The 26,733-nt window shown below is 34.2% G+C and overlaps 1 protein-coding gene across 1 annotated transcript in view; it reads left to right on the forward strand.

Annotated features, from left to right (window-relative positions):
• Positions 1-23,795, forward strand: part of LOC113231686 (tachykinin-like peptides receptor 86C) — a 102,833-nt gene extending 79,038 nt beyond the window's left edge. The window contains exons 6-11 of the mRNA XM_026466147.1: positions 3,614-3,691; positions 4,756-4,906; positions 10,826-11,022; positions 19,793-19,933; positions 23,046-23,201; positions 23,700-23,795. Coding sequence (XP_026321932.1) covers positions 3,614-3,691; positions 4,756-4,906; positions 10,826-11,022; positions 19,793-19,933; positions 23,046-23,166 — 688 coding nt within the window. The 3' untranslated portion in view covers positions 23,167-23,201; positions 23,700-23,795. The remainder of the gene's footprint in view (positions 1-3,613; positions 3,692-4,755; positions 4,907-10,825; positions 11,023-19,792; positions 19,934-23,045; positions 23,202-23,699) is intronic.
• Positions 23,796-26,733: the final 2,938 nt, after the last annotated feature.

Here is a 26,733-nt window from a genome sequence, read left to right on the forward strand (position 1 = left end):
TGCAAGTTTCATTACGATGTTTTCTTTCCCCAAAAAGCTCATAGTAAATTTCAAATTAAATTTCGCACATAAATTCCGAGACACACGGAGTTGAGAGCCCGGATTCGAACCCACAGGCTCTCCTTGAGAGGTGGAACGTGAAGCTTAAATTTTTGGTGTATCATCATTACGCACTACAACATAATATTCGCGACTTTTTTATATTTTTTATGATATCAAGTGACGGGACGAACAAGTCCTGTGCCTGGTGGTAAGCAACACGCCTGTCCTTAACAGTTGCAGTGCCACTCAGAGCTTTAAATTACAAAAGTTTAAGGGGCTTTACCACCGCACCCTGAGACATAAGTTGACAAGTTCTATGTGCCAGTAATTTCACCAACAGCCTTACCTTTCCAAACCGGAACACACTTATGCTCACATTACTGCTTGGCGGCAGAAATTGGTAAGGTGGCAGTACTTCTCTGGACGAACTCTTTCACACAATGAGCTCTACTGCTGCTAAAAATTATGACTTATAAGCGTGGGATCATAGTTGACTCTTTACGTCACATTTATATATTTGTAGACCGCCTTACACACAACTAAAACAAACAAGCTCTATTGCTACTGAAATGTTATGTACTCCAAAGTTCTCTGTAGCTGAGTTGTAAACTCTTTTGATACGTTTGTTTAATTTATTAATTTGCGTTTTCTTTTTACGGTATTGGATAGAAATAAAATAATTTGAATTACGGTTTTCATTATTCAGAACATATCAATTATTTCGAAATGTCGATGTGTTTTTTAATTAACATTATAACTACTATATCATTGTGTAAATGTTTACAAACTTAAAAAAAAACTTTAAAAGAAAACTGATCATAGGAATGTTCCTACTCAGTCAGTCAATCAGTTTTCTGTGCAAATGTTAGTCGCTTTTAATTTCCATTAATAACATTTATTAATTAATACAACATTACAGAAATGAACAGTACTTGTAATAGGTAAGCTAGACTACTCAGAAAATACTGCTACATTGCATTGCAAATAATTTACATTAAAAAACTATTAATGTAATATAGTAAGGTTGAAATTCCATTGCCGCGGTACGAAATGGAAGCAAATTTTAGTTACCATAGCATAATGAACTTTATGTTCACGGAACATTGCCCTACCAGAAGGAAGAAAAACAATGGAAGTGCCATTACTATCAGAACCGTTGTCGCCAAAAGTCACACAATCATATTCCTTTAAATACTATGAAATCTTGATATTGATTGGTCGTAGTTTCTAATTTAAAAAGATGTAACAAATTCTGGACTGTTAATATAATTAAATTTTACCACTTGGCTTATCGTTGAAAGTTCAACACCTATTATTACAAGTTACGACGTTTTAATTTTTATCCGATTTCAATAAAAGGAGGAGGTTGTCAGTTCGACTGTTTTTTTTTACATGTATGCTACTCCAACATTTGTGAACCGATTTTGATGATTCTTTTTTATTGGAAAGAGGGTCCACGGTAGTGGTTCCATTAAATTTAAAAAAAATATGCCACACACACAGGGTGGCAAACCAGGGGATGAATCCGGTTTCGCGCACTTTCCGGTAACTGATTCCAATAAAACTTGGCAAATATATGTAATTCCACGAAATTTTGAGGTCGGTTTTTTAGTACTCTGTACTGAGATTTCATTGAAATTTCATTCAATCTGCTGCCATTTAGCGGTAATACATAGCTGTAAGACTATGAGACAACGAACGATTAACACTTATTAACGTTCTCCAAAAAAAATTTGGCCATATTGTAGCGGTATAAGGTTTACTTTCGTTTCTTATAACAAGAAATCAATTATGATGAAAATGGAAATTTTATTAAATTTATAAGTTTACGATGATATGAAACACCATCAAGAATGATATTACAAATCGACTATAATTTATGCACTTAAAAGTAGCAAATTGAGGCATTTATCCACGATTTTCGAGATTTCGCATGAGATAATTGACATAAACATAAGATAAGCAAAAATGGCGGAATGACCTCAAGTGTGTTGAACAACACGTACTGTTGGCACACGTGTCAAACCTGCTAAGCACTTCAACTGTATTTATTTTTCGGTGCTTATGTTAATAGTGTAACGTACACACTAGGTACGAGCCAAAAAAGAGGTCGCGCGTCTTCCAGAGAATTCTAACGCGGTCTTTGGAATCCCGCAGCTGCCGTATTGAATCAAGTTTTAAGTTCGTTTTCGTTCGCTCCGCAGCGACTTAAATTGAGCATAAAGTGTAACGGACTATTTTTCGTAACAGCGGTGCGGTCCCAGCGCATACTTGCTATATAATTAAGGCGAGTTAAAGGAGGAGAAGCGGGAAAAACTGTTTTGTTAGATCAAATGGTTTAGGCATTTACAATTAAATAACGGTCGTACACAAAATATACCATACACCTAAGGATATTGTTCAAAGAATTTGCTAATTTGTTTCACGAAAGGACGCCCGATCATACAAAATTCTGAAAACAGGCACATTAACGTCTAAAACGAGTAATTTAAGAATAAAATATCTAACTTTGCACATCATTTTTAAATGGAGATTTTTCTCTTTAAGTCCTACAGGGAACCTGCTAAATTTTGATTTTCAACTGAATCCCTGTAGGGGGAAGCGGGGCAGTTTGATACAGGGGGCACATTCATACACCAGCATTATCTCCATACCTTCAAACATAATATTAGTTGTGATAATACTAAAACGTGCCTTTGTAAGTGAGTAATAGACATACGATGATGCAGCTCACCAGTTAGCCGTTGTCGTTCGACAGGTCACAAAATGTTTTCACAGCCGTTGACTAAAAAAATAAGCGACACAAATACGAGTGCCACTGCAGTTCGTTCACTTTACAGGGTTTTAAGTCTTCATACATGGTAAACTGGTGTTTCCAATAACTCGAATTGCATCTGTCTTTGAGAGAATATATAAAGATTTTTTATTTATTAAATATTTTTTTCTAAAGTGGCCGATGGGGTACTTTTATACACTAGTGAGTGGGGCAGTTTGGTACATATCAAAGTGGTCCTATTAGTTATTTTGTACGATAAATGTAAAACTGTTTCCACAACTTATTGTAAAGAGGTGAACTAGTGACATTTTACGCTATAGTCAGCTCTTCCTCCTGTGTTTCTACTTCCAAAAGTACATTACAAAGAACACTTTTCAAATGGTGCCCTAGAAAGAAGTCTTGATCTAGCAAGTGCTGGACACATATAGCGTCATACTTTATGGGCAGTTGATCACCTAGTACTGATAATACGTGGCAACCAGGAATGGCACACTACGTTGATTCACACATCTAAGTGCCACAAGCGATTTATCAAAGTACCCCACAGGTGGGGCAGAATTGAACAATTCCCATTTTTTGTTAAAATCAAAATTTTTCAATTATTCGATGCTATTTATAATAGACAATATTAAATTCGTAATGTTTCTTAGTTATATCATCAATTAGGTGAAAAAAATATTCATTATAATTGCATTTAGTAACCTAGGGCGGCATATCAATACCTGTAATTAGTCAGTTACATCCGTAACTATTCTCATTCACTAATGATTATTATTGTTGTTCCATTGTCCGCAGATCAAAAGGAACCCTCAAAACGGCCTGTCTTTTGGCATGGCCGGATGGATTGCCAGACGTGTCATATATGGATTTTGTGTATGTATTACATTCCTAAGTAATAGTTTATCTGTCATCATCGTTCTTAATTTTAATTTTATTTCAAAGGTTTCGTGTTAATAATAATGCAATATACTAACTAATTTATTAGAACAGTTTTATTTTCTAAAGTGCAATGAGACGGTACAAATGAATGCCCCAACTTTCCTAATTTTTAATTTTTTTTAATAATGGACAACATCATATACGTTGCTCTTCCGAAGTAAGTAACTAAACACTTGTGTTAAGGAAATCGGAAATAGCAAAACTTAAGTACTTTAATTTTATGCTTTGATCTTAAATTTTGTCTTTTCCTAAACTCGTTAATTGCAGTTGATATAGCCGTACTTAAAAATAATTCCTTCAGTTTAATTTGAAGCGTGGTCTTTATTACTGGACGTGCCAGGTTGAAATTAAAAAAAGTTATTTTTTCATTTTGCCCTAATTAGATTACATTTATAAAATCTGTTTCTTTTTATAATTTTAGGTGTTACGTATAACTGATTTTGTGCTACTACATATAAAACGAAAATGTGAATCCAAATAATGGCTAAAGAAATACCAACCCTTTAAGCTTGAGTTGGGTATCTGAAAACGTTTATTATAGTCGTAACCTACATTTCACTGTTCCAAAATTATCACCATCGTTATTATTCGACTACACATACAAGTAAAATTTTTGGGTAGCATTTCCAAAAGGCATTGAATAGAAGTTATTTGTTTTAATAATTGGATTGAGATGTACAATACAATACAATATCAAAATTCTTTTATTAACACAATGACATCTAGAAAAAAATCTAGAAAAAAAATTCATCTTTCACGGTACGCCAAACATGTCAGAGGGCAAGAGGTGGTATCTCAACTTGTGCTGTTTGGAACCGTGTTGGTATCGCACGCAGCGCTGTTTAGCCACTTTCTTGTGCCCAAGGATTTTATGCGGGCTTAAATGCAACCAGGGCCTAAAACAATTATAAAATTTGAAAAATTATGATTCGAATATCATTATATGTATAATAATATATAAACAGTTAATTAGAGTTATATTTAATTATTTGTTACAGATACCAAGTTTTGTTCTTCGTAGTAACGTACGCTGTCCCTATGCTAGGAATGACATTCTTCTACTCAGCTATGGGTAAAGTCCTTTGGGGATCTCGGTCTATAGGTGAACTAACACAGAGACAAGTGGACTCTATTCGCTCAAAACGAAAGGTTTGTTTTTTTTTATTACTGCACGTTCTACAATAAACTGTATAATAATTGTAATATTGATTGTGATGAACATTATAATTTTTTTTACGAAATTATTTCACTGGTTTGTTTACAAATATCGAACACAAAGAAAAATCCCTTCGATTTGACAGGAAACGAACCAGCGTCTGTGCTATAACAGGGCGACCCCTGTATCAACTGAGCTACAATAGAAACATCAGACTTTATGACTTTTTCTATGCGTTAAAAGTATAAAAATATAATAATTATTGTCTTCTTAGATTTTGTATTTCCGTCATATTCTACATCGACAGATGTTTATATTAGGGGTTCCAAATAAACTAAGCTGTCAAAGAGATCTTTCCATTTTATGTATAAAGTTCTTAACGAAGCCGTTTGATGTTACAAGATAGGGATTTTTTTGGATAATACTCAAAATGATTTTCTTTCGTTGTGACGTCAGAGTAACATAATATCGTGAGCAAATCTATATGCCGAAATCTGACCTGGGTATTGTAAGTTGAAAAAAAATTGGATAAGTTCCGCGTGGTGACCCATTGCCTGGTTGGGAAATTGCTAATCCCTTATCAGTAGGACACATTGTGTGGGTGGAAAGTATGTAAGGACTAACCAATTAGTAGCAGTAGAGCGCCTTGTGAAAGAGTTCGTTCGGGGTAGTATTGCCACCTTACATATTTCTGCCGCCAAGCTGAAATGCGAGCGCAACTGCGTTCCGGTTTTGAAGGGTAAGGGGGCTGGTGAAATTACAGGAACGTGAGATTTGTCAACTTATGTCTCAGGGTAACAGGTACAGTGACAGTGTTCCTCAGATCTTTGCGATTTAAAGCTCTGAGTGGTGCTGCAAGGGCTATGGGCAGGCGTTTCACTTAATATCAAGCGCACAACTTGTTCATTCCGTCAGTTAATAGCATAAAAAAAACTAACCACTATGTATGGCCTAGAATCTGTTGCCAGAAAAGAATCAGTATATTATAGAAAACAAGACTTGTTTTATTTCTCAACACACTAAACTGAAGGGTTATTATTTAAAATTCGATTAAGTTCAAGGTTTAAGTAATTTTCTTCACACTTCGTACAGTTGTACACTCAATATACGATCAATACTAATTTATGAAGCAAATTTCTAAATTTATAAAGCAACTTTCCCAAGAAAGTACTCATTTAGGTATAATCAAACAAAATGATTGACAATAATTGACGTCGATATACCTTCTTTGTTTACTGTCTTAAAGGTAACATTTATTAGAATATTGTACCTCTATACATATATTTTACCTCTATACCTATTATACCTTCGAGTGCTGGGAATGGGTCGAGACGAACGAAACTTTTCAAGGATTGTCAATCTTTTTCGATGTGTAGGTTTCACCTTGATGTTTTCCATCGTAGTAAGCGAGAAATCTGCAACCGTTAGTTGAACAGGCGTGACATTATTTCAAAAATTTTGTTTGTGTAGGTACTGCCGAGATCAGTAAAAAAGGCCGATCAGTCACTATGTTTATTTTTTCCTAGGTGGATAAGGCATGAAGTTACTGCAAGAGAAAAGTAGTATTTTTCAATTACATTTTATTAAACTTCATCAGTTTTGAGCTTATGTCTCAGGCGCCCGTTCAACTAACGGCGACAAAAGTATTCTTACGAAACATATTTATGAATGTTTCGTAAGATTACAGATAAATCGAATACAATGGTAGATCTAATGGTTTGACCTATCATCTCTCAAGCAGAGGCCTTGGGTTCGCATCCGGGCACCTCTGAATTTATGTGTGAAACTTAATTTAAAATTTACCATGAGCTTTTCGATGAAGGAAAACGTCGTGATGAAACCTGTACGTCGAAGAAGGTTCACAACCCTCGAAAAACGTTTGAAGTTCCAATTCATATTGGGCGTGGCTGACTATGGCCCAAACCTGAAAGGAGACCCGTGCCCAGCGGTGAGACGTATAAATGCATTGATGACGATGGTGAAGATAAACAAGTGTGCATAACTTAGAAATTGGAGTTATAGTTTCTTGAAGCCACAGATTCGAAACATCGATCTGACCTCTACTCTACTCTTGGTAACATTAATAAAAGCAATGTTGTCAATAATTGCATTGATGATTCTTAATTTACTCTTATAGCAAATAGCTAAATAGCTATTCCCTCTAAATAGAGGGAATTTATTTTATTTTTATTTTATTTAATTGTTTATTGTACAGGAAAACACAAATCACATTTGGTAAAACGGAAAACACAAACAAAAGGTACTGCTTATTTCTATAAGAAATTTCTTCCTGCAGACCAAAATACAGGACACAATAATTACGATAACGGGTTTACGTGCACAACAAAATAAAATTAAATTATGTAATAAAATAATAAGAAAAAAAAGAACACCAAAAATATTAAATTACTGCAGACTGTGTAAATACTTAGATAAATGCATATTTCATATTATAATATCTATAAAATGGATGGAACAGAGGATAAATAGTGCTGCTTGACTCTCATTTTAAAGATAGCTAAGGATTTACTGTCTTGTACAGTAATGGGAAGCGTGTTCTAAAGTCTGACCGCATAAACAGTAAAGTACGTCTACGTACGTACGTTACGTCTCTTTATATCAATTTTCTCTAACAACTCCCAATTGTCGCGACCGTTTTTATAATACTATATCTATAGTGGTACTTTGAATGCTAATGTTATTTGAATAACTCTACCATACCAATTACTTGTTGAGATATTCGCATACTGGTTTTTTAGGAAAAAGGTAACCAAAGTAGTCTTATTCTTTCAGAAAGAATGTTTATATTTACAGGGCGGGAATTTGTGAATAATTTAGTCAATTATTATTAATACAAAGAAAGAACAACACAAAGAAAAATTCCTTCGCTCTGATAGGACTCGAACCAGTATCTGTTGCCATGCCGGGGCCATAATAAACAACTGAGCTATAGACCGAATCACACACTAAAGGCGCCATCAAATTGGTTGCAGCCGCGCTACTGCTCATTTTTATACAATATCTCCAGGTAATGAAACATGAAGAAAAACTTTCATAGATTTTTCACAGATGGCGCTACGGCAAAAAGTAGTTAAATCAAAAACAAAGATCTGCAACAAACACATAGAAAAATTGGGTCTGCTGCATAGATAACCTCCTAATAGATGCCGCCTGTTGAAAATTTGTACTGAACCGAGCTCACCAAATTCGGAGGAAGGCAAGAGACGCGAGGAATGCAATTAAGACGTTCTGATTCGCTAGTTCAAGGTCGAACTAGAAATGCACTGAAATTACACTTACAGCTAGTGACGAGCAACCTTTACCAGTCTGCACCCAATTAGTCAATAAAAACGATAACATTGTAACACAAATTATTAAATTCTTCCATGCTGATCTGAAAGCAAACGAAAAGCATAGAATGAATCAGCTGCTTATGATTCCGCGCAAATCGTAAAAGCCGACTGAGGGTCTGGGTTTACTGATGTCCAATATGTAAGCGACATGCTGGCAACTTCACTATTTAGTGCACTAAGTTATACTAATATTTTAATAAAAACGTTTGCTAAACGTGGCTAAAGTGAGCTTGTCGTGCTCAAAGCTCTGCCACCCCTATGGGAGACAGGCGTGACGGTAGTATGTATGTAAATTATTGAATGACTTACGACAGCAGGATGATATTTAGATACAGGAAAAAAGGAATTGTAAGAAAACAAGGTACTTAAGTATTATAAGTTGTCATATTTACAAAATCACGACTAATGAAATTAATTATGGCGTTAAGTATGTATAACGTCATAATTGAAGGCTTAGGTCATACAATGTAAGGTGATAAGATAAAATATGAATTTGTTATTCATTGTATTACGTTACAAGAATAACTCAAAGATCAAAGACGTCATAAAAACTAATTTATGTAACTAATTTCACACGAAACGTAATCGAAGAATAATAAACAATAAGTGCTATCTATAAACGTAGTTAAAAAAAGTAATATACTAATAATATTTGTTATACTGATTAAAATTCCCGACCCTAGTGTTACATGTGTCTTCGACAAAAAGAGGCTCTTAATTGAACATAATAACAGAAAGAGACCTGTCAGAAACACATCAACGAGAGATCAGTTTCCTTTGTAATTTTTTAGTGTTAGCCATTTTAATTTGACCTATATATTTAATATAACTTGTAAATAACGTAGTTATAACTTACCGGTGAAACGTGATTCCATCTTTTTGAAAGTTTGAGGCCCTGGATGTTTTTCCACGCCATTTCACGGCAAAGATAGTCATTTTTATAGTTCGTTTCACCAATGAAACGAACTATAAAACCAGCGTAACAACACAGGAATATCAGGAGATGCGCACGGGTCTAACACGTGGTCGATACTAAGTGATGAATTTTTGCAAAATTTTATATATGATCAATTGCACGGACGTGGGTGCGCGTCAGTTGCCCTGTATGCGGCATCTATGGACTGCTGGTTCGTTCCGTAGCATAGAGCGATGCCACAGGGACGTCAGCGTTGCGTCGTGGCACCGTAACACCCCTCTCCGCTTCGTTTCTGGCCCCTTGTCCGATGCGCACGCGTTCCGTCACCGTGCGCTGTTTTGCGTGTACCGTGTGGCATGTCGTTCAGATTTGTATCTAGTACGATACAGTTGCGTCAACGCTACACAAAGCCGACGGAACGCGCGTGTGGCATCTCCCTTAGTTAAGCGAGTAGGCTTGGTATGCTGAAGACGCTGGTTCGAATAAAATTTTCTCTGTATTCGATCTTTGTTATAACAAACTAGTGGAGTAATTTCACAATAAATAATTGAGTATCATGATAGTAAAACATCGTGATAGTCAATAAATTTAATATTACAATATCTAGTTTGCAAAAGTGGCGCGTTTGTAGCACGATTGTGACGCTGCAGTTGCGCTTCTAAATATTGTATGAAAATTAGTAGTGGCGTGGCTGTAGTGCCACAGACGCACCACAGACGCGCCTATGCCGCGCTTCTACAAGAGTCGAATTTGAAGGTCCTAAGGGTACCTGAAGTGAATAGTGTATACCTCAACTTTATAACCTGTAATGTAGAACTGTAAAAGTGAACGTAATTCTTATGTTACCTCGGGACCTTGGATTATTAAAGTTTACACAGTAACATACTATATTTTTTCTAAAAATATATAATAAAGCATCTGGTTAATTCTATTTGAAACTTGTTTTAGTTGTGTTTAAGGTAGCGTTCAAATATATAAATGTGACAAACATCATGGCGTCAACTATAATCCCACGGTCTCATTGCCCACATAGCCGACGGGAGCTGACCATTATGGTGGCGTTTAGCCCTCAGAGCCTAAATGCACGCAGGCTTAATGAAACGTCTGCAGTTTACTGTCTGCTACTGAAATTCATTTGTATCCCATTAACGCGCGTTATCTGCGCTTTGTCCGTGCTTAAAAAATGTGCCGTACGCATCGAAGGAACTTTTCGTTGTGTCGTTCGATTTATTATTGTATTGTATCAGTAACGATAACAAACTAGTGGAGTATTTTCACAAAAAAATATATGAATATCGTGATAGTAAAATATGTCAATACGAGTATTTCAACAAATAAACATTGACATTTAGTCAATGCCCTCAGCAATACGATGAAATTTCAATATAACGCCTACAAAATTCGCAAATCATCATTTTGGCCCAGTAAATATTAATACGAACATTTTGTTCCATACAACTGATTTCATTTGAAAGAAATAACTACCCGTATAGTATAGATCTGACACCACAGTGGACCCTTGAGGTATATATAGGCAATGTTTTATTCATAAATCTTTTTATGCTTCATTTTTATCTATAAATCGTTTTATTGGTATTCGTTTGATCATTCATTTTATTCCTCAATGTCTCTTTTTCCAACAGGTTGTGAAAATGTTTATCCTAGTGATAGTTATATTCGGTATCTGCTGGCTTCCGTATCATTCGTACTTCATCTACACACACTTCAACCCTTCGATCCTGTACATGAAGTACGTCCAGCATGTCTACCTTGGCTTTTACTGGCTTGCCATGGCCAACGCGATGGTCAATCCCATTATTTATTACTGGATGAATGCCAAGTAAGTGTGTTTAATGTTAAGTTATAATAACAATATATTCTTAAGTTAGCAGTAATGCTCCTCGTGAAAGGAAGTACTGCCATCTATATTTTTTATTTTTTTTATGATTAATAAATTATTGCCTGATGATAAGCGACTCGCCTGTTCATGTCTGCCGCCAAGCAGTAATGTGAGCATAATTCCATTCCGGTTTTGAAAGATAAGGGTGCTCGTGAAATTACAGGAACATGAGACTTGTCAACTAATATCTCAGGGTGACGGGCGCAGTGGCAGTGTCCCTTAGATCTTTGACATTTAAAACTCTAAATAGACAGGTGTGTCGCTTATTACCAGGCGCACGACTCTTTCGTTCTGTTACTCGGTACTATAAAAAATTTTTTTTTTTCTGATCTAAATTGCGTGTATCTGCTGTTTTTATGACTTGCTGTTTAGCTGACAGAGAAATATTCGTCAACCGGGTGTTGTCTAATATTAACGCAAACCACGCTATTTTTCACTATAGTTACAAAACCTATTAATTAAATACCTTACTTTTACTTTGCCAAAGAACATTCCAATTAACACTACCAGCGTTATGCGAAATATTTTATTTTGCAATATGAATAACATTCCAGGCGCTTAAAGTCCGAAACGTTAGGTTACTTAAAAACCAAATAAACGCCATTTAGATCCAAAAATAGTTTCATGTCCATTTATCATAATGACGTTATAACGCGTCTCAAAGTAGGGACTCCACCAAGTCTGCTAATTTTAAATCATCTCAGTTGTTTGTCGTGTCGGCTGCTATGGCGACTTTTTGGTATTCTGCTATTCAATGACTAGTCGATGGCACGATGGTGTGATCTATTAATACTATATAATAATATTTAATTTGAAGACTAAATTGCTGACTAAACGAGATAGAAATTAAAACGTACGTAATAATTTCCCAAATAATTTTATTAAGGCAACATCTATCGAGACTCAACTGCCATTCCAACTAATTTTAGCAGAGGAGTCTGAATAGAACTACTCCATGCTTTTTAAAGTAAGTTGAAAACAACTGAACATTAAGTGATCTAATAATAAAAAAGTATTTTCAATTGTTTCATCAATTTCAAAATATAAGGTTTTTAGTTGTAAGTATAGTGGTAACCTATCACAAACTCGAATTTCTTTTTTCCGAATTTCATTAGTCCGAAAATGGTTCGACTTTTTTCATTAGTGCGATAACAATTTGGTATAAATTTGCAACACAGAAATGTCTTACAGCAGAAGTATCGTTTGTCCGAAAACCTATTGTTAGAATAATTATTACACATACGTATTCTTAAGCCAGAAGTTTGTTTGACCTAATCATGTTTGTTATACTGTCTGTTTTCCATATAATTTAGATTGCTGAAAATTCGTTTCGACAAAATTACTATTCTTAGATAAAATTGTACCTCCATACAATTTTACCATATAGCTCCAAAATTCTGGACTGTACTTTGCTGGTGCACAGCAAGTCCACTTACGTAATTTTCGTCATACCATTGTGCTATGTTTTTGCTGTCATCTGAAATGTAATATAAAAACAATGGTCTTGAATATTCAATAAATAACTTATAACTGAATCGAGGAGAGTACCAGAGCCAGTTTTTTGTGTGTTAATGTAAACCTGCAGGTTAGGTTAGGATATGAAAAGGCCGCACGAGCCGAGCGAGCGAAGCGAGTGTGGCGCGGCAGCGGCCGGCGAGTGCCAGAGCTGAATTGGTTTGCATTACCTAGACGGTACGACCCCCTCCTGTAGGTTTAGGTTAGGTTAGTATATGAAAAAGCAGCACGATCCGATCGAGTAAAGCGAGTGACTACAACTCAATCAAATTAACTTGCATCTCGTTTACCATAATTTCTAAAGATGCGAGGTGCTTTAATTTGACGAGTTGTATTGTGCGACACGTTCTAATACTTTTAGTACCTGTAATAAGAAATAATATAACAAAAATGTATGATACATTTTTGTATAGATATAGTTTTTTACAAGAAAAAAATATTCAATTAGATACATTGGTCAAACGGTTTGTTGGGGAAATAAAAATCGGGAAAAGAATAACTTGTCAATACGTTAAAATAGCGAAATATTAAATGGTGTAATGAAAAAAACTGTATCATGTTTTCGGACAAATGAAACAAAATCTATTCAATAAAAGTGTAGAGGTTTTCGGAGAAACAAAATTCTATAAATCATGTTTCTAGTTTGTGATAGGTAACCAAGTATCGTATTTAAATTAAAAAAACAAGTATATACTGGTCGCAAAAAATCAAACCGTCGCGAAGGGAAAGTACCTTAAATGCTTAAGTTAGCTAATTATACTTGAAGACGACATTGTTTTATTTTTCTCAGTATGAGAAGCTGCAGTCACCGATTTTTGAAATCCTTACGAGCCGGGAATCGAATCAATTAAAAATGCAAAAAATAACACTCTCTATTTGATAATAACCAGTATAAAATCTATCCAGTGAACATTGGATCTAACAAATTACGACGTCCATGAAATCTAATATTAATCTATAATAACTATCGACTTTAACACAAAGGATATTATATGATAAAGGATATAAGATTGATGTACATTCTTGTCAACCTACGAGTATATCTATGGTTGTCAATAGTGACGTCAGTAAAATTCATGAATGTATAATTTTACGACACAGCTTGGCATTCGTGTTTCGAAATTCGAAAATTTTAAGAATGAAATTTTTGTATACATCATTATCTATGGTACACATGTTTGGTGTAGTATTTTGATTTATCTGTCTGGATTTTATTATGTGTTTTCTTGAGGTATTTTTTTAACGCACACACTCAACATAGCCCCGCACTAGGGAAACCCAGTATCGCGGATGCCATAGACATACACATAGACAACCACAAATTACACTCAAACTCATGAGAGAAGTGAATGTAGGCCATACAAATATTTCTCCCAGCCCGGGATTCGAACCTGGGACCTCTGCGTGGCAGTCCGGCATGGTAACCACGGAGGCAGTTAAAGGGGCTGACATGTTCAGTAACGATCAAAGTCCCTAAATAAATAAAGAGTAAAAAAAAAAATAATAATAATACGATCATCACTTACAGGATCGCTGTCCAGCACAACTTCTACTCCGGCAAACTCGCGTCAAAGCTCAATGCAAAACAAAGCAGTTTCGAATTGACGATATAATAAGTAAACATTTTTATTTTCGTTTTATTAAAACTTTTTAATTGGCCACCCCTTGCAATACTAGTTATAAATCTAAAAACTTAAGAGATGCGACTCGCATTTGATTATATTTTTTTATATAATGAATTGAGATTTGATCTCACTGTTGTAATGTGTTAAAAAGGCCATCACATCACACCTAGAGTTATTTTTGTTGTTTTATGAACGAATTGTAATGTATTTCAAGAATGCTTGCGTTTATAAAAATTCTTCCAAACACCATCCGGATATCACTTTTCTACGAATAAACTCATCAAACAAACAAATAATCTAGTAGAATAAAACGAAAAGTGTTAGTTACCTTCTTACATTAATGTTGCTCCTTATAACAAGATACTATTTAATATGATATTATAAATATTTGGTTTTATGTGTGTCAGTATACAACAGTACTAATGAAACCATAAATATACCTATATCAGTGACAATTTCAATTACCTACCGTACCTACTGATTGCTTTGTTTACTCCAGCAAACGGACGTGCTGCACAGATTCCTATATTCATTCTTTTTTTTATTATTTAAAAGAAGTGCGCATTTGATCTCCACCTCATCTGATGTACAGTGGCGAAACAGTTTATCTCGTTCCTTCGAAAACAATGCTCACCAGAACGCTATTATTATTAATGTTGATGGTAGTTTCTTCTAGGTATTGATCACAGACCACATAAATACTGCATTGACACTTCGGTTTTAATGTCAGGAGTAATAAGAACCTGTAGGATTTTCTTAACTCAAATTTTCTCTGGTTGGGACATAAATTTAAGTGTAAAATAAAAGTCAAATTAAAGTCTTTCTTCACAAACCGAAATTGCTGTTTTCATTGTTGCTGCCGGTACAGACGACAAAAAACTAAGTAATTCGGTGGTGATATCACAGTTGGTATTTCGAGTTGTGGAAGGTACCGGCCTTGCTAATGGAGTCGTCTGCCATTATTTTATATTATTTTTATGAAACTACCGTACATAGACATTTTTACTTGACATTGGCGAAATCATCTATTATTTCGCTGGGGCTGTAACATTCAAAAGAAGAAGATGAATTGGTATCTGTCAAAAATCAAATTAAACTAAGTTATCTTAATCTAGTCTTAAATTCATCATTGATTTGGAACACTTTATGTAAGATGCCCTAGTAGTTTTATTGCAGACGAAAAAAAATTGTAAAATGTTGGACATAAAAACAACACATACATGCAAGCAATTGCGTAAGTGGGTATCGACAAATGACCCTATCCTTAACGCATGGAAGTCCAACCTGATGATGTGCTCAAAAGAAAGGACTCACTTCGTTAACTAACACATCTGTAGGTCCCCCGTGAATACCAGGGATACCGCAATTGTTGTTTGACAACATCTGCAAATGCGGACGTGGATGCGAATTTTTCATTTTGAAATCATGCGGATATGTAAAAAAATGTTTTTTTCTTCATAATAAATGTGAATAATTGTGGATTTGGAGATCACTGAATTATCATTAATTTAAGTAAAAAAACATTTTACATAATTTGATTACGAAAGAGATGAAAGATATAAGGCATAGAAATATTACGACATTTATTAATACTTAAAGTTTTTAAGGAGGTTATCTTGAATAAAAAAATTTGTAAGTCAATTTAAATTCAATCATTTTTATAATTATTAACAAAGAACGAACTCAGAAAAAAAATACTTCGATCCGGCTGGGGTCGAACCAACGTCACCTAGCAAACCGTGCCAGACGCTATGCCAGCTAATAATTTTTGTTTAGAATACAAAAATTCTTGATTCCTGATTGGCTAATTAGCACTAGTAAAATATCCGTAACCTGCAAAACATCCGTATTCACAGAAACTCTGCATCGATTGATTCGAATACTGGATGTGAAAAAGAGATTTAAAAAAATATACTGATGATCCGTCGATGCAAACGTCTCCGACATCCCTAGTGGGCACATACAAATTCTAAGGCTTCTCAATTAATGCAAATTCAAACTGGAAAGCCATGTTATACAGATCTCTGTGCAAAGGACTCGGTAGTGCTTTTTTTTTAACATTTGTTCTACGTCCTTTTATTTTAAGTACGGAATTGGGACGCTACTGTATCGACTGTGGGATAACTCAACCAAATCGAATAGGGTATACGTTCTCCAAAACCGTGCACTGAAAAAGAAACTGGCTTCGAAGAAACATTAATTCTTTAGAAGCCTTTATAATCCACAAACTAAATACGAAAGTAACTGTCTGTTACGTTGTCACACCTAAACCGCTGAACCAAAATTGAAGAATTTTGGTATAGACATAGAAGGAACCTAGAAGGACATAGGCTACTTTAAGCCACATAATAAAATCTTAACAGATGAAATAGGGGATGAAAATTTTTATGAAGAACCAATCATTTCTCAAGTATGGGTTCTAAAAATTCATAAGTATTTATGTGGTCTGTGTTTCAGCGTTTGTTACCAATCACCCCTCAAGATAAAATAGCGGATGAATGAACATTTGCTCTTAGTTCTTAGGCTACTCAAAGTACTTATTCTACGCAGACAAAGTATTGGGTACCGGCTAGGGTAACAACATATTTACTAAATGAGCATGAATGGAAACTTAAATCCGTTGCCAACCGTACCGATACCGAACTCGCAACAAGAAACCTGCAAATCTGGAAAGTACAAGTGTCGAACATTTTGCCCTGAATTGAATCTGCTTTTATTGGACAATAAATTGGATAGTGTAAATGAATTCCTTTGAAAAAATTGAATATCGCTGTGTTTTAACACTATTTTGTATTTGAAAAAAATCTGGTACCTCCAGCATTTTGGTGAAATTCGTTATCCGTACACATAGGTTAGGTATGACTTTTTAGTATAGTAGAATAATTAACTTATATTTCACGATTTTGGCCCCTTTGGTAAAAAAATTCGTATTTTATTGATATAGAATCATCCTCAAATATTATAAAATAAAAAAACTAATGACAGGACGCCTTTTATTAGCATTGTAAGCTAGTTGTGTGTTTTAGGAAAGCTAGTTACTACGTGTTCTAAAATATATGTAAATATTAAACAAAGTTCAATATGATTAATTCATTCCATCAAAAACTATTATATATTTAAATCATAGATCTATATATACATAATTAATAAAATTTACAAAATACATGAAATTATACCTAAATTGTTAGGTGTATCATTTATGTCTATTTATATCGTATCTTGTGCTGTATAAACTTGATTAATTAATAACATAATGAGAAATATCTAAATAAATATAGAAAATATATCTCGTTCCAACATATTTGCAATTAACTAATAGATTCTGGAGTTACTTTGCGGATTTCTATGTTAATAAAAATGAAAGCAAATTATATTCCCATTTTCATTGTTATTACTTCCATTTTTATATTCTCATTAAAACGTAAAACTCTATAGTGTTCGTGTATATTTTTCACCGGCCTGTTTCCCCATTTTAACCACATACCTCACTCCTGATTTGCAAGTATCTAAACCATGCCCATCTAGTAGCAAACAAACTATTGAGTAATGAACAGAACATGAGCGAGAAGAAATTTCAAAACGTCCATTTCCTATGTATATCAGAAAGGATTTCAATGTTTTATGGTCACACGTAAATTGAGATAAAGAATTGAATTGAATTGAGATCTTAAGTGTCAGTTGAAATCTTTTGAAAGAGTTCGTCCAAGGACGTACTGCCTCCTTAGGTATTTCAGCTGCCAAAGCAATATGCCCGTTATTAGGTTCCGATTTTAAAGGGTAAAGGGTGCAGGTGAAATTACAGGCATGTGGGACTTGTCAATTTATGTCTCAGGGTGACGGACGTAGTGGCAGTGCCCGCCAGACCTTTACGACTTAAAGCTCCGAGTGGCACTTTAACTGCTATGGACAGGCGTGTCACTTACCACCAGGCGCACGAATTGTTCGTCCAGTCACATCACATCACACAAAAAACATCAAATTAACGAAACTACGCGTAGTTAATTCGATTTATATTGTCTACATTTATTTCTCTCTTGAGTTTGAACGTAATTGGTAGTTATCTGAGTGTGCCTATGGCACCCGTGACACAAGGTCTCCCTAGTGCGGGGCTATAAGTGTGTACGTTATTTATTTTATATTTACAATGTAGTAAAAATAGCTTATAATATGTTTAATTACTAAATTAAACCAGTTTGAGTTGTATTATATTTTTGAATTTTTGATATTAACTTATTTAATACTGAAACTAACGAACTACTCTGGCTCATTAACCTAAATACGATCTCGGTTACCGAAACATTAAAATCCGAATGCCATTTCGTTTGAACCGCACCTCGGTGTACTGTCGTTTGTTGACATTGTTTCGATTTAAATTCAGTCTCGTCATCCAATTTCCTTCGAATACTCTGTTTGCTATTGAAAGAGCGTACTTCCTTCTTGCTTTACCGTTAAGTGTGGAAGGATTTTTTAAAGTCCCGGAAACTAAATAATGTAGTCAGTAACTTGAGAAATAAAATAGAGTTGTTGGTGTATGACGTGGTGCGCGTTCCCACAGTCGTTGGCTTAAAGTAAAATGTTTCTGTTGAACGATCTCTGTCATTGTGGTTACGAAATAGGTAGCTATAACGATGCCACATAGGCGCTGCTTGTGCGGTGCGATGTCGCATAGGTATCTATGATTTCAACGCACCGAGTGCCACGCGAGCAAAGATAGGCAATGGGTTAAAACTCAATCAACCCGCCCGGTCTTTAACCGTAAAAACTTTACCCAAAGCGCCGTTTTTATTCCGTTATTGGCCAAAATCATGGGCAGAAACGGCGAACACGGAATTTGGTATACCTCCATACTTATTTAAATATCATAAAAAAAAATTACACGAAAAAGAGGCAACACAATACTCTCCTTGCAATCCTGTGGATTCTCACTACTAAGGACGCACATTACGATTTGATTTTTTATGAAGATCGATTCAAGCGCATACGATCTAACAAAATTTTGTATCGATTTATTTCAATGCGATTTTCAAGTGAATCGATTCAGTAGAAATACAAATCGAATAGTCTAGATCAGAAAGCATTAAACACTATTAAATTTGAACAAAACTCGATTTACAACAATATTTAGTTGTATAGTTTTAATAATTTAGTCTAGTTTTAACTCGATTTAAACTCGGGGTTAACGAAGCGCCGGGTTAAAACCCCGGCGCTTGTCCGTCTCTGCGCAAGAGCTACGCGGTGTCGCAACGTAGTGCCGCATACTTACGCACCGCATCACCCCTCCCTGCTTTATCTCTTGGCCCGATCCAAACGTTCTAATTTATATGTAATACAACGCACCGTCACCGTAAAGGCGTCGTCGCAGTGTCAACGCAAAGCATCGTTTAGCAAGACGAGACGATTTTATTTTCAATTTTCCCAAGAACAGTATATGCCTTCTGCCTCAGTTTTTAATTTATACTCATATGTCGGTATTCTCAGTTTGCATGTCCAAATATTCAACTATTATTAACTAAAGTTTATTTAGTATTCGACATTCATATGATTTCTAATTCTTTTTTATTTTGTTCCAGGTTCAGATCATACTTTCAAACAGCGATTTTATGCCGGTGGCGGGACACGCTATGCCGGCGCAAGCGACCGCTTCCAGGATCACCCCCCGAATACCTCTCGCAGTCGGGAAGCCGGTCCCGCTCAGGTTTTTACTCGTTAACGTAATTATTGTTCAAAATGATAACTTTTGTATCATTCAAACATTTCAGAAAATAGTTCTATGTTTGCACTTAATTGTTACGCTTTAAAATTACCTATAACAACATTAAATCACCGAATTTACGTATATGATCGGTTTTTGACACAGTCATATCTAGATAGACACCGCAAGTGTACGTACTTCGCGTGCCCAAAGTAAGTGAAATTCACTTATTTGCCGCTGCTACATTTCAGAACGCGCTCGACCGTTATCGTAGATAAACACCAGTCGAAAACGCGAAAAATGCGTATTTATGCCATTATAAACTACAAAAGCACCATAATTGTGGGTAAGCAAGGACGTTTCCGTCCACGGGCAAGTGATTTTATAATCAGAAAATGCATAATTTATTTTAAAAACAATTATTTTGGTTTTGTACGAATTTCGACAAACAAATATACAACCGAAAGTATGCCTCATGATTTGTAATACATTGCGGCTTTTACTTGGTGCGATATATTTGTGATCTTTTGTTAATACGCCATGAATATCGAACGAACGCACTTTTGTGTAATGCATTCAGTTTCGTGGTACAACCGCTTGTACATTTCTTTGGTCAAATTTAACATTTAGTTATGTATACGTTAGGCAACACTATTCTTGATTCTGATCGATTTTGAAAACAAAGGGACGAAAATTATTGTGACCTTAGCAATATTATAAAAATATTCTATAACTCCTTTTTGAGAGAAATAGTTGTATGGCCTACAATTATTTCTCTCGTGAGTTTGGGTGTAATTTGTGGTTGTCTATGTGTGTGTCCATGGCACCCGCGACACAGGGTTTCCCTAGTGCGGGGCTATGTTGAGTGTGTGCGTTATTTATTTATTTTTGTTGTTCACAGCAATGGACGAGCGACCATCACGAAATTCGTCACTGAGATTCACACGACCGCGTGTGAATCTCAGCAAAATAGCTATAAATAATATAAAATAAAGGACTTAACTATCTTATTCTAGTATTTTTCTACTATATTAATATTACGACTACTTGTAATCAACAAATACTTGAACAAAAATTATTCTATTTAGAATCGATTAATTAAATGGAATACGCCTGTTTAGGCGTATTTCGTTCAATCAATCAATTTAGAGCGAATGGAAGGAAGTTTCCATCACTAAATACTTCTTGTGACGTCATAGTGGGTACAAAAAATGTGGCACGCTTGGTTTTCATACAAATTGCTGTACTTGCAGTGTCTATCTAGATATATGTCTGTGGTGTTTTATCTTTATGTCTCGGATTTAAATAAACCTTTTATTCTTTTATCACTTGCAATTAAACATCGAGCATGATCTTAAAAACATTGTACTTACTTTGTCATACAATAATATTAAATTTAAGAAGTGAGGTAATTTACACTCACAGCCTTTTTTGTTTTTAGAAAGCGATGCGCTAACGATCGTTTTATTGTTTACAGCGCATAAGTTTGTAGATCTATAATTAATTGTACTTAAGAGGGAGCGGAGGAAAAATTCCTAATCTTCGATTTGATTTTAGAGGGGTATATACACTTTAAAGTTAAAAATAAAATATTGTATGAGTAACTACACGATATATTCAAGCACAGACATTAATCAGAAACATAAAACAATAATGTTTATATAAAACAGTAAAGTAAATAAAGTTTCCTCTATAGATAAAAATCACGAAATGACCTCTAATTTTCACATTTTTTCGATTTATCCTCGAAATGCTACTTTTGGTTATTAGGACCAAAATTAGATAATTAATTATATTTATGCATGCTCGACAACTGTCACTAAGGATTTTTTTTAATGCCCTTAAGTTTTAGAGTTATTCCGCTAAAACGAATTTGGTACTTTTAATGCGCAAAATTCAACATCTCCTGTCGCATGTCACGCGAACTTCAGGCATATATTTGTTTTCACAAATTTGGGCGGAGCCAACGTCTAAACTTTTTTGGCATGCTCCCTCTTAAGCCAAAATATTTAAAACAATTTGCCTTTTCTAATTATTTCTATCACTTAATCAATGCTGATGTCAAGATTTTAGAATATATTGCAATTTTCATTAATTATAGAGAGGCAAATTGAACATAACATAAAGTGTATTCTATCTACATCTCTTTAAACATTAAACTAAACATGGAATTAATTTTTGTAATTGTAGATCGGCAGGTAATTATGTAATAGTAAAACTGTACGAGAACCTGTCTATCTATTCATTATTTCTTTTTTAAATCTTGTCTTGACTTGAACAGCTTGACTTTCTACAACATAATAAATATGTGTCGACTTTCTTTTCGCAGTTAAAACCGCGCTTACAAAATCCAAACTCAAAGAAGTCATACAAAATAATTTTATTTCTACTGAATGTTTTAATTAAGAAGAATAGAGCTTATACAAATAAACTGTCACTTAAAATATTACAGTAAAGTGGTACTAATTTTTAATTGAATAAATAAAAAATATAATTAAATGAAAAAAAATCCATGAAATCTTAACGTATTTTAATAAAACGAAAAAAATTCGTTAAAAGATTAAATTTGTGTATCCAAGGAAATGGAGCTCATTTCGAGCAACTAATTAGTTAGATTACCGTTTTTTTTCGTTTTATTAAAATACGTTAAGATTTCATGATTTTTTTTTTTCATTTAATTAACCAATTTTGTGAGAGAGATTTCATTCTTATAATTAACCCTATCGATCGATGCAATAAAAGTGCGGGGTGCATTTTTTTCAGATTAAAGCGGGTTCGATTCCCGCGTGTTGCTAGAAGTTGTCGAAAACCTATGAAAGCAGTTTTATTTCTTTTAAAAAATAGAGGAGTATTTCTTTTAAGGAAAAATTTCTATCTCCAGTATTTAGAGTACTTTCCCTCCTGGTGGCATTACAAATTTCCACCCTGTATATACGTATTCGTACGTATGGACAATTACATGTCACGAAGATTATGACTCTGCATGTGTAATGTATGCGTCAGGAAGAGACGCGTTTTTAAAGTAATGGTCAAAAAATCCATGCGAATATACATACATATAATCAGTGTGGCAGACAAGCATCCCCTGTAAAAAATATATGTTAATTCCCACAAAGTTTACGTTTCAACAGGCTTAGAGGATCCCAAAGACTCAAGAGGAAATACAGTGCGAGAATGGCCGCAGTTATCGTGTCGGGTCCGACTCGGCCCACGGCAGCGGCTGCTGTCGCAGAGACCACCTTTGCCTGTTAGTTGCCCTAGGTGTCCGTCACATACTCTTTACGACCGTAAGTATTAATTGCAATTGTACATTGAATAACTACTCGTAATATGAAAAGGAGAATTCCCAAATGTTGACTTACAATTGTTTTACTCTTAGATTAACTGCGATTTCTTTTTGAATATTCGCCACAGTTCCTTTTACAAATTTCCAAAACTCTTCAATTTCATTTTTGATCTGAAAATTTTCTATCGATTTGTATAATGATATAGACACGACATTTAAAAATTTAGGCTTTTAATCCTTTGCTGGTGTGCTTCATGCAATTACACATATTCTCGTTGGAACATGTTCCTCAGCTCCAATTAAATGATTTTAATACAATTACTCATAATCTCACATATTTTTAATTTAAGAAGTGCCCGACTACACGGTCTCCGTATCACGAGGCTTATCCTTACTTTTTTATTATTGCCATATCATCATTAAATTCACTTTATTATATTAATACCAGTTGGTATTAATTCTCAAGTAGATTAAAAAGTAATATGTGCTTTTTTTACAGCTTACATCCACGGACGGAAGGCATAAAGAACTGTAAAAGTTACAGAAAATGTCAATAATATTTTGTTGAAAAAATCGGACTAAATCTGTTGGATATAAAAAAAGTATTGAAGAAATAAAAATTAAGTGAAAAGGACAGTTTTAATAAAAGTACTTCTAGTAAATTTTAGTAACAAATAAGTAAGTTAATATAGTGAGTACTGGGTAACTAATTAAATAAAAAATAATAGACACTGTTGTCTAGTCAATTTACTTTCCGTCTTTATGTGATCTACACAACGAATTGTCTAGTCTTTTGCTATTGAAAAGTTTTTTTTTTCATATATTGTATATTTTTATTTATTGGGTGCCCTTAGTCGATACACTACAGATATTTTAAGTACAGATAATGAAAGAATGACTATTTAGAAATTTCCGTCACACGTGATGAATGATTACGAGTAAAATTTTTGGATCTAACCGTAATCAACAGGATATTAATAAAAAGATAGATATATAGATATTATAGATAGACAGATAGATACTAAATAAACAGGAAGTTTTACTAAGTTTACGAACACTTTTTTTACTTTATTTCAAATAAGAAAACCCCTGAAGGTCTTTTTATCTGAGTAAAGGAAATTCGTAGGTAAAAACTCTATCTAGCGTTAGGCCATGGCTTGAGCCGCTAGTTTAGTTTATTAACTGTAAAATTAACTACGCAAGAATAGCGGACCTTAACTCATCGAAATATGCGAGCACCAGATCAAGCAAATACCGAATAGTACATGGTGATAAATCGCTATTTATGATAAAAGGATTTAGTGCCGCTCACGTGGGCAACGTCAAAACATACAAAGATTTATAGGAATAAAATAAACGCAAAGTACTTTCGTAAATTTCTTCGTTGAAATCGCTTTTTGAAGCAGTCAATGCGTCGAGTAATCGGCCTATGTAAAAACGGTGGGGTTGAATACAAAATCCTCGAAAAAGATCTATCTCTGCCGATTTTCCAACATTTATGTCGTATTTTTATAAATACACAAAAACACAAAACCACAACGCAATAATAGAAGATTTTATGTTCAAAGAATTCAACCATTCGTTTTTTGTCTCTGCCTAGAGTAAGCATATTCATTTGCCATTTAATAACGCCTACACAAAACTTTTGTGAAGCGGCAGTTTACTGTCTTAATCTAACTAATATTCAGCTCTTTAAACTGAAACGGTTTCTCAACGGATTAGGTAGTTTATGAAGTTAGTGATTCTTTTACTCTAGGTTCACTCTCATTATTACCTAATTATACGTGAATTATAAAAATTGAAATGATGTTAGGAATTTGTGAAGATTCCTAGCTTATTAGCTAACCACAAACAACCTTCATTGTCCTAATACAATTTTATATGAAAAATACTCGGCGAGTTTCGTCTCCGGGATAAGTATTAATCGATCTACCTAGACAAGAAACTTTCTGAAGTCTCTTTTAAGATTTTTTCTTTAAATATTAAAATCTAAATGAAGTTACTATTATAATAATGTGCTAATTATAATTCAAACAATAGTGCCAAGTTCCATGTGTCACATCTCGTGCTCAGGGGTAAAAGAAGCAAAATGTTATTTCTAATATTTAAATGATCATTTTAAATTTGCAGAATCAGCAGGCAAAAAAATGTAAGCGGTCATATTTTTTAATGTTTGATCCTTTTTCTGAGATATAAAATAAATTAAATCAATGTATATTTTAATCTGTTCGGAGCCAATGTTTGATTTGTATAAATTAACTTTGATAGTTTCATGTTGCGCCTCAAAACTAAAACGTATGGGCATTAAAAACCCTGAAATGTTCGGAAACGCAAGCAAATTCGCTTCTGGCATATCTCTGCTTTCTCATATGCTAACCTAACCTACTGAAAGGAGGGCGCAACCAAGATTTGTCCTATACGAAAAAAGAGGGTCAAATATTATTTTTGACTATCAAATATTATACCTTCGTTCATTTATAATTTATCTAATATCGATGAAACAGTTAATCTATATATCAAACATAAAAAAATATTGTTTATTTAAACAAGTGCACATTTATCCCATTTAAAATTATACGCTATTGCCACAAATATTTTAAAAAGTTTCATTTTCTGAAACTTTTCTTTTCTGGCTGTCGTATTTAAGGGTTCAAGAATCTCGCAAATCAACACATTTCAAAGTTCTTTGTCATCAGTTTATAGAATTTTAATTGATTTGAAAACGTAAAAATTTTCGGGTTTCTCTTCTTTAAATAAAGAGAAACTCGAAAATTTGTACGTTTTGTTAATGGTACGTAAATTTCAACTTTTCGTTGACCACAAAAGCAAAATTATTGCAGGGTAATAAAATAAGTTCATGGTTTTGTGTTAGAACTAATTTGAAAATGAGATTATGGTATTTGGGTTATTAGATCACCCAGAAACAAAAATCACGTTACATGGTGAAAAGGGTAATTTTTAAGTAATTCCAAATTAACCATAATGGATATGTAAAGCCAAGAAAAATATTATCTTATTGCAATAAAAATTTTCAAGCTCCTATAACTATAACTATATATAATATATATATATATATATATATACCATAACTATGTTAAAACGTGATTTAAAAAAAATACCGATCAAAGGCATTTCTCTATCTACTTAAGGCGTCAAGTTGTGTGGTTGATGTTTGCATAATAGATTTAAAATAATACCATTTTTAGATTTTATTAATTGATGATTTAGTAATGCTAAGTTTGTAGATGTCATTCTCAAGGTGAAGGCTAGGTGCTTTTGGTACAAGTGTTACCAGGTAGCACCAGTTCCTTAAAAATAGGGAACGTGTCTTAAAATTACTAAGATATTATGTATACTTTATATGCCTACATAGGGCGCACTATAAGTTTCCGGAACTGGCCACTTACATAAACAATATTTAAAAAATAATAACAACATTGGATGGAACTCTTTGGATGTAGAATTACTTTGCTTCAATAATATATCGTGTGTGTGTGTGTGTGTGTGTGTGTGTGTGTGTGTGTGTGTGTGTG

Source organism: Hyposmocoma kahamanoa, unplaced genomic scaffold (assembly GCF_003589595.1).
Source record: "Hyposmocoma kahamanoa isolate Upper Pololo Valley unplaced genomic scaffold, ASM358959v1 66, whole genome shotgun sequence".
Taxonomy (NCBI): domain Eukaryota; kingdom Metazoa; phylum Arthropoda; class Insecta; order Lepidoptera; family Cosmopterigidae; genus Hyposmocoma; species Hyposmocoma kahamanoa.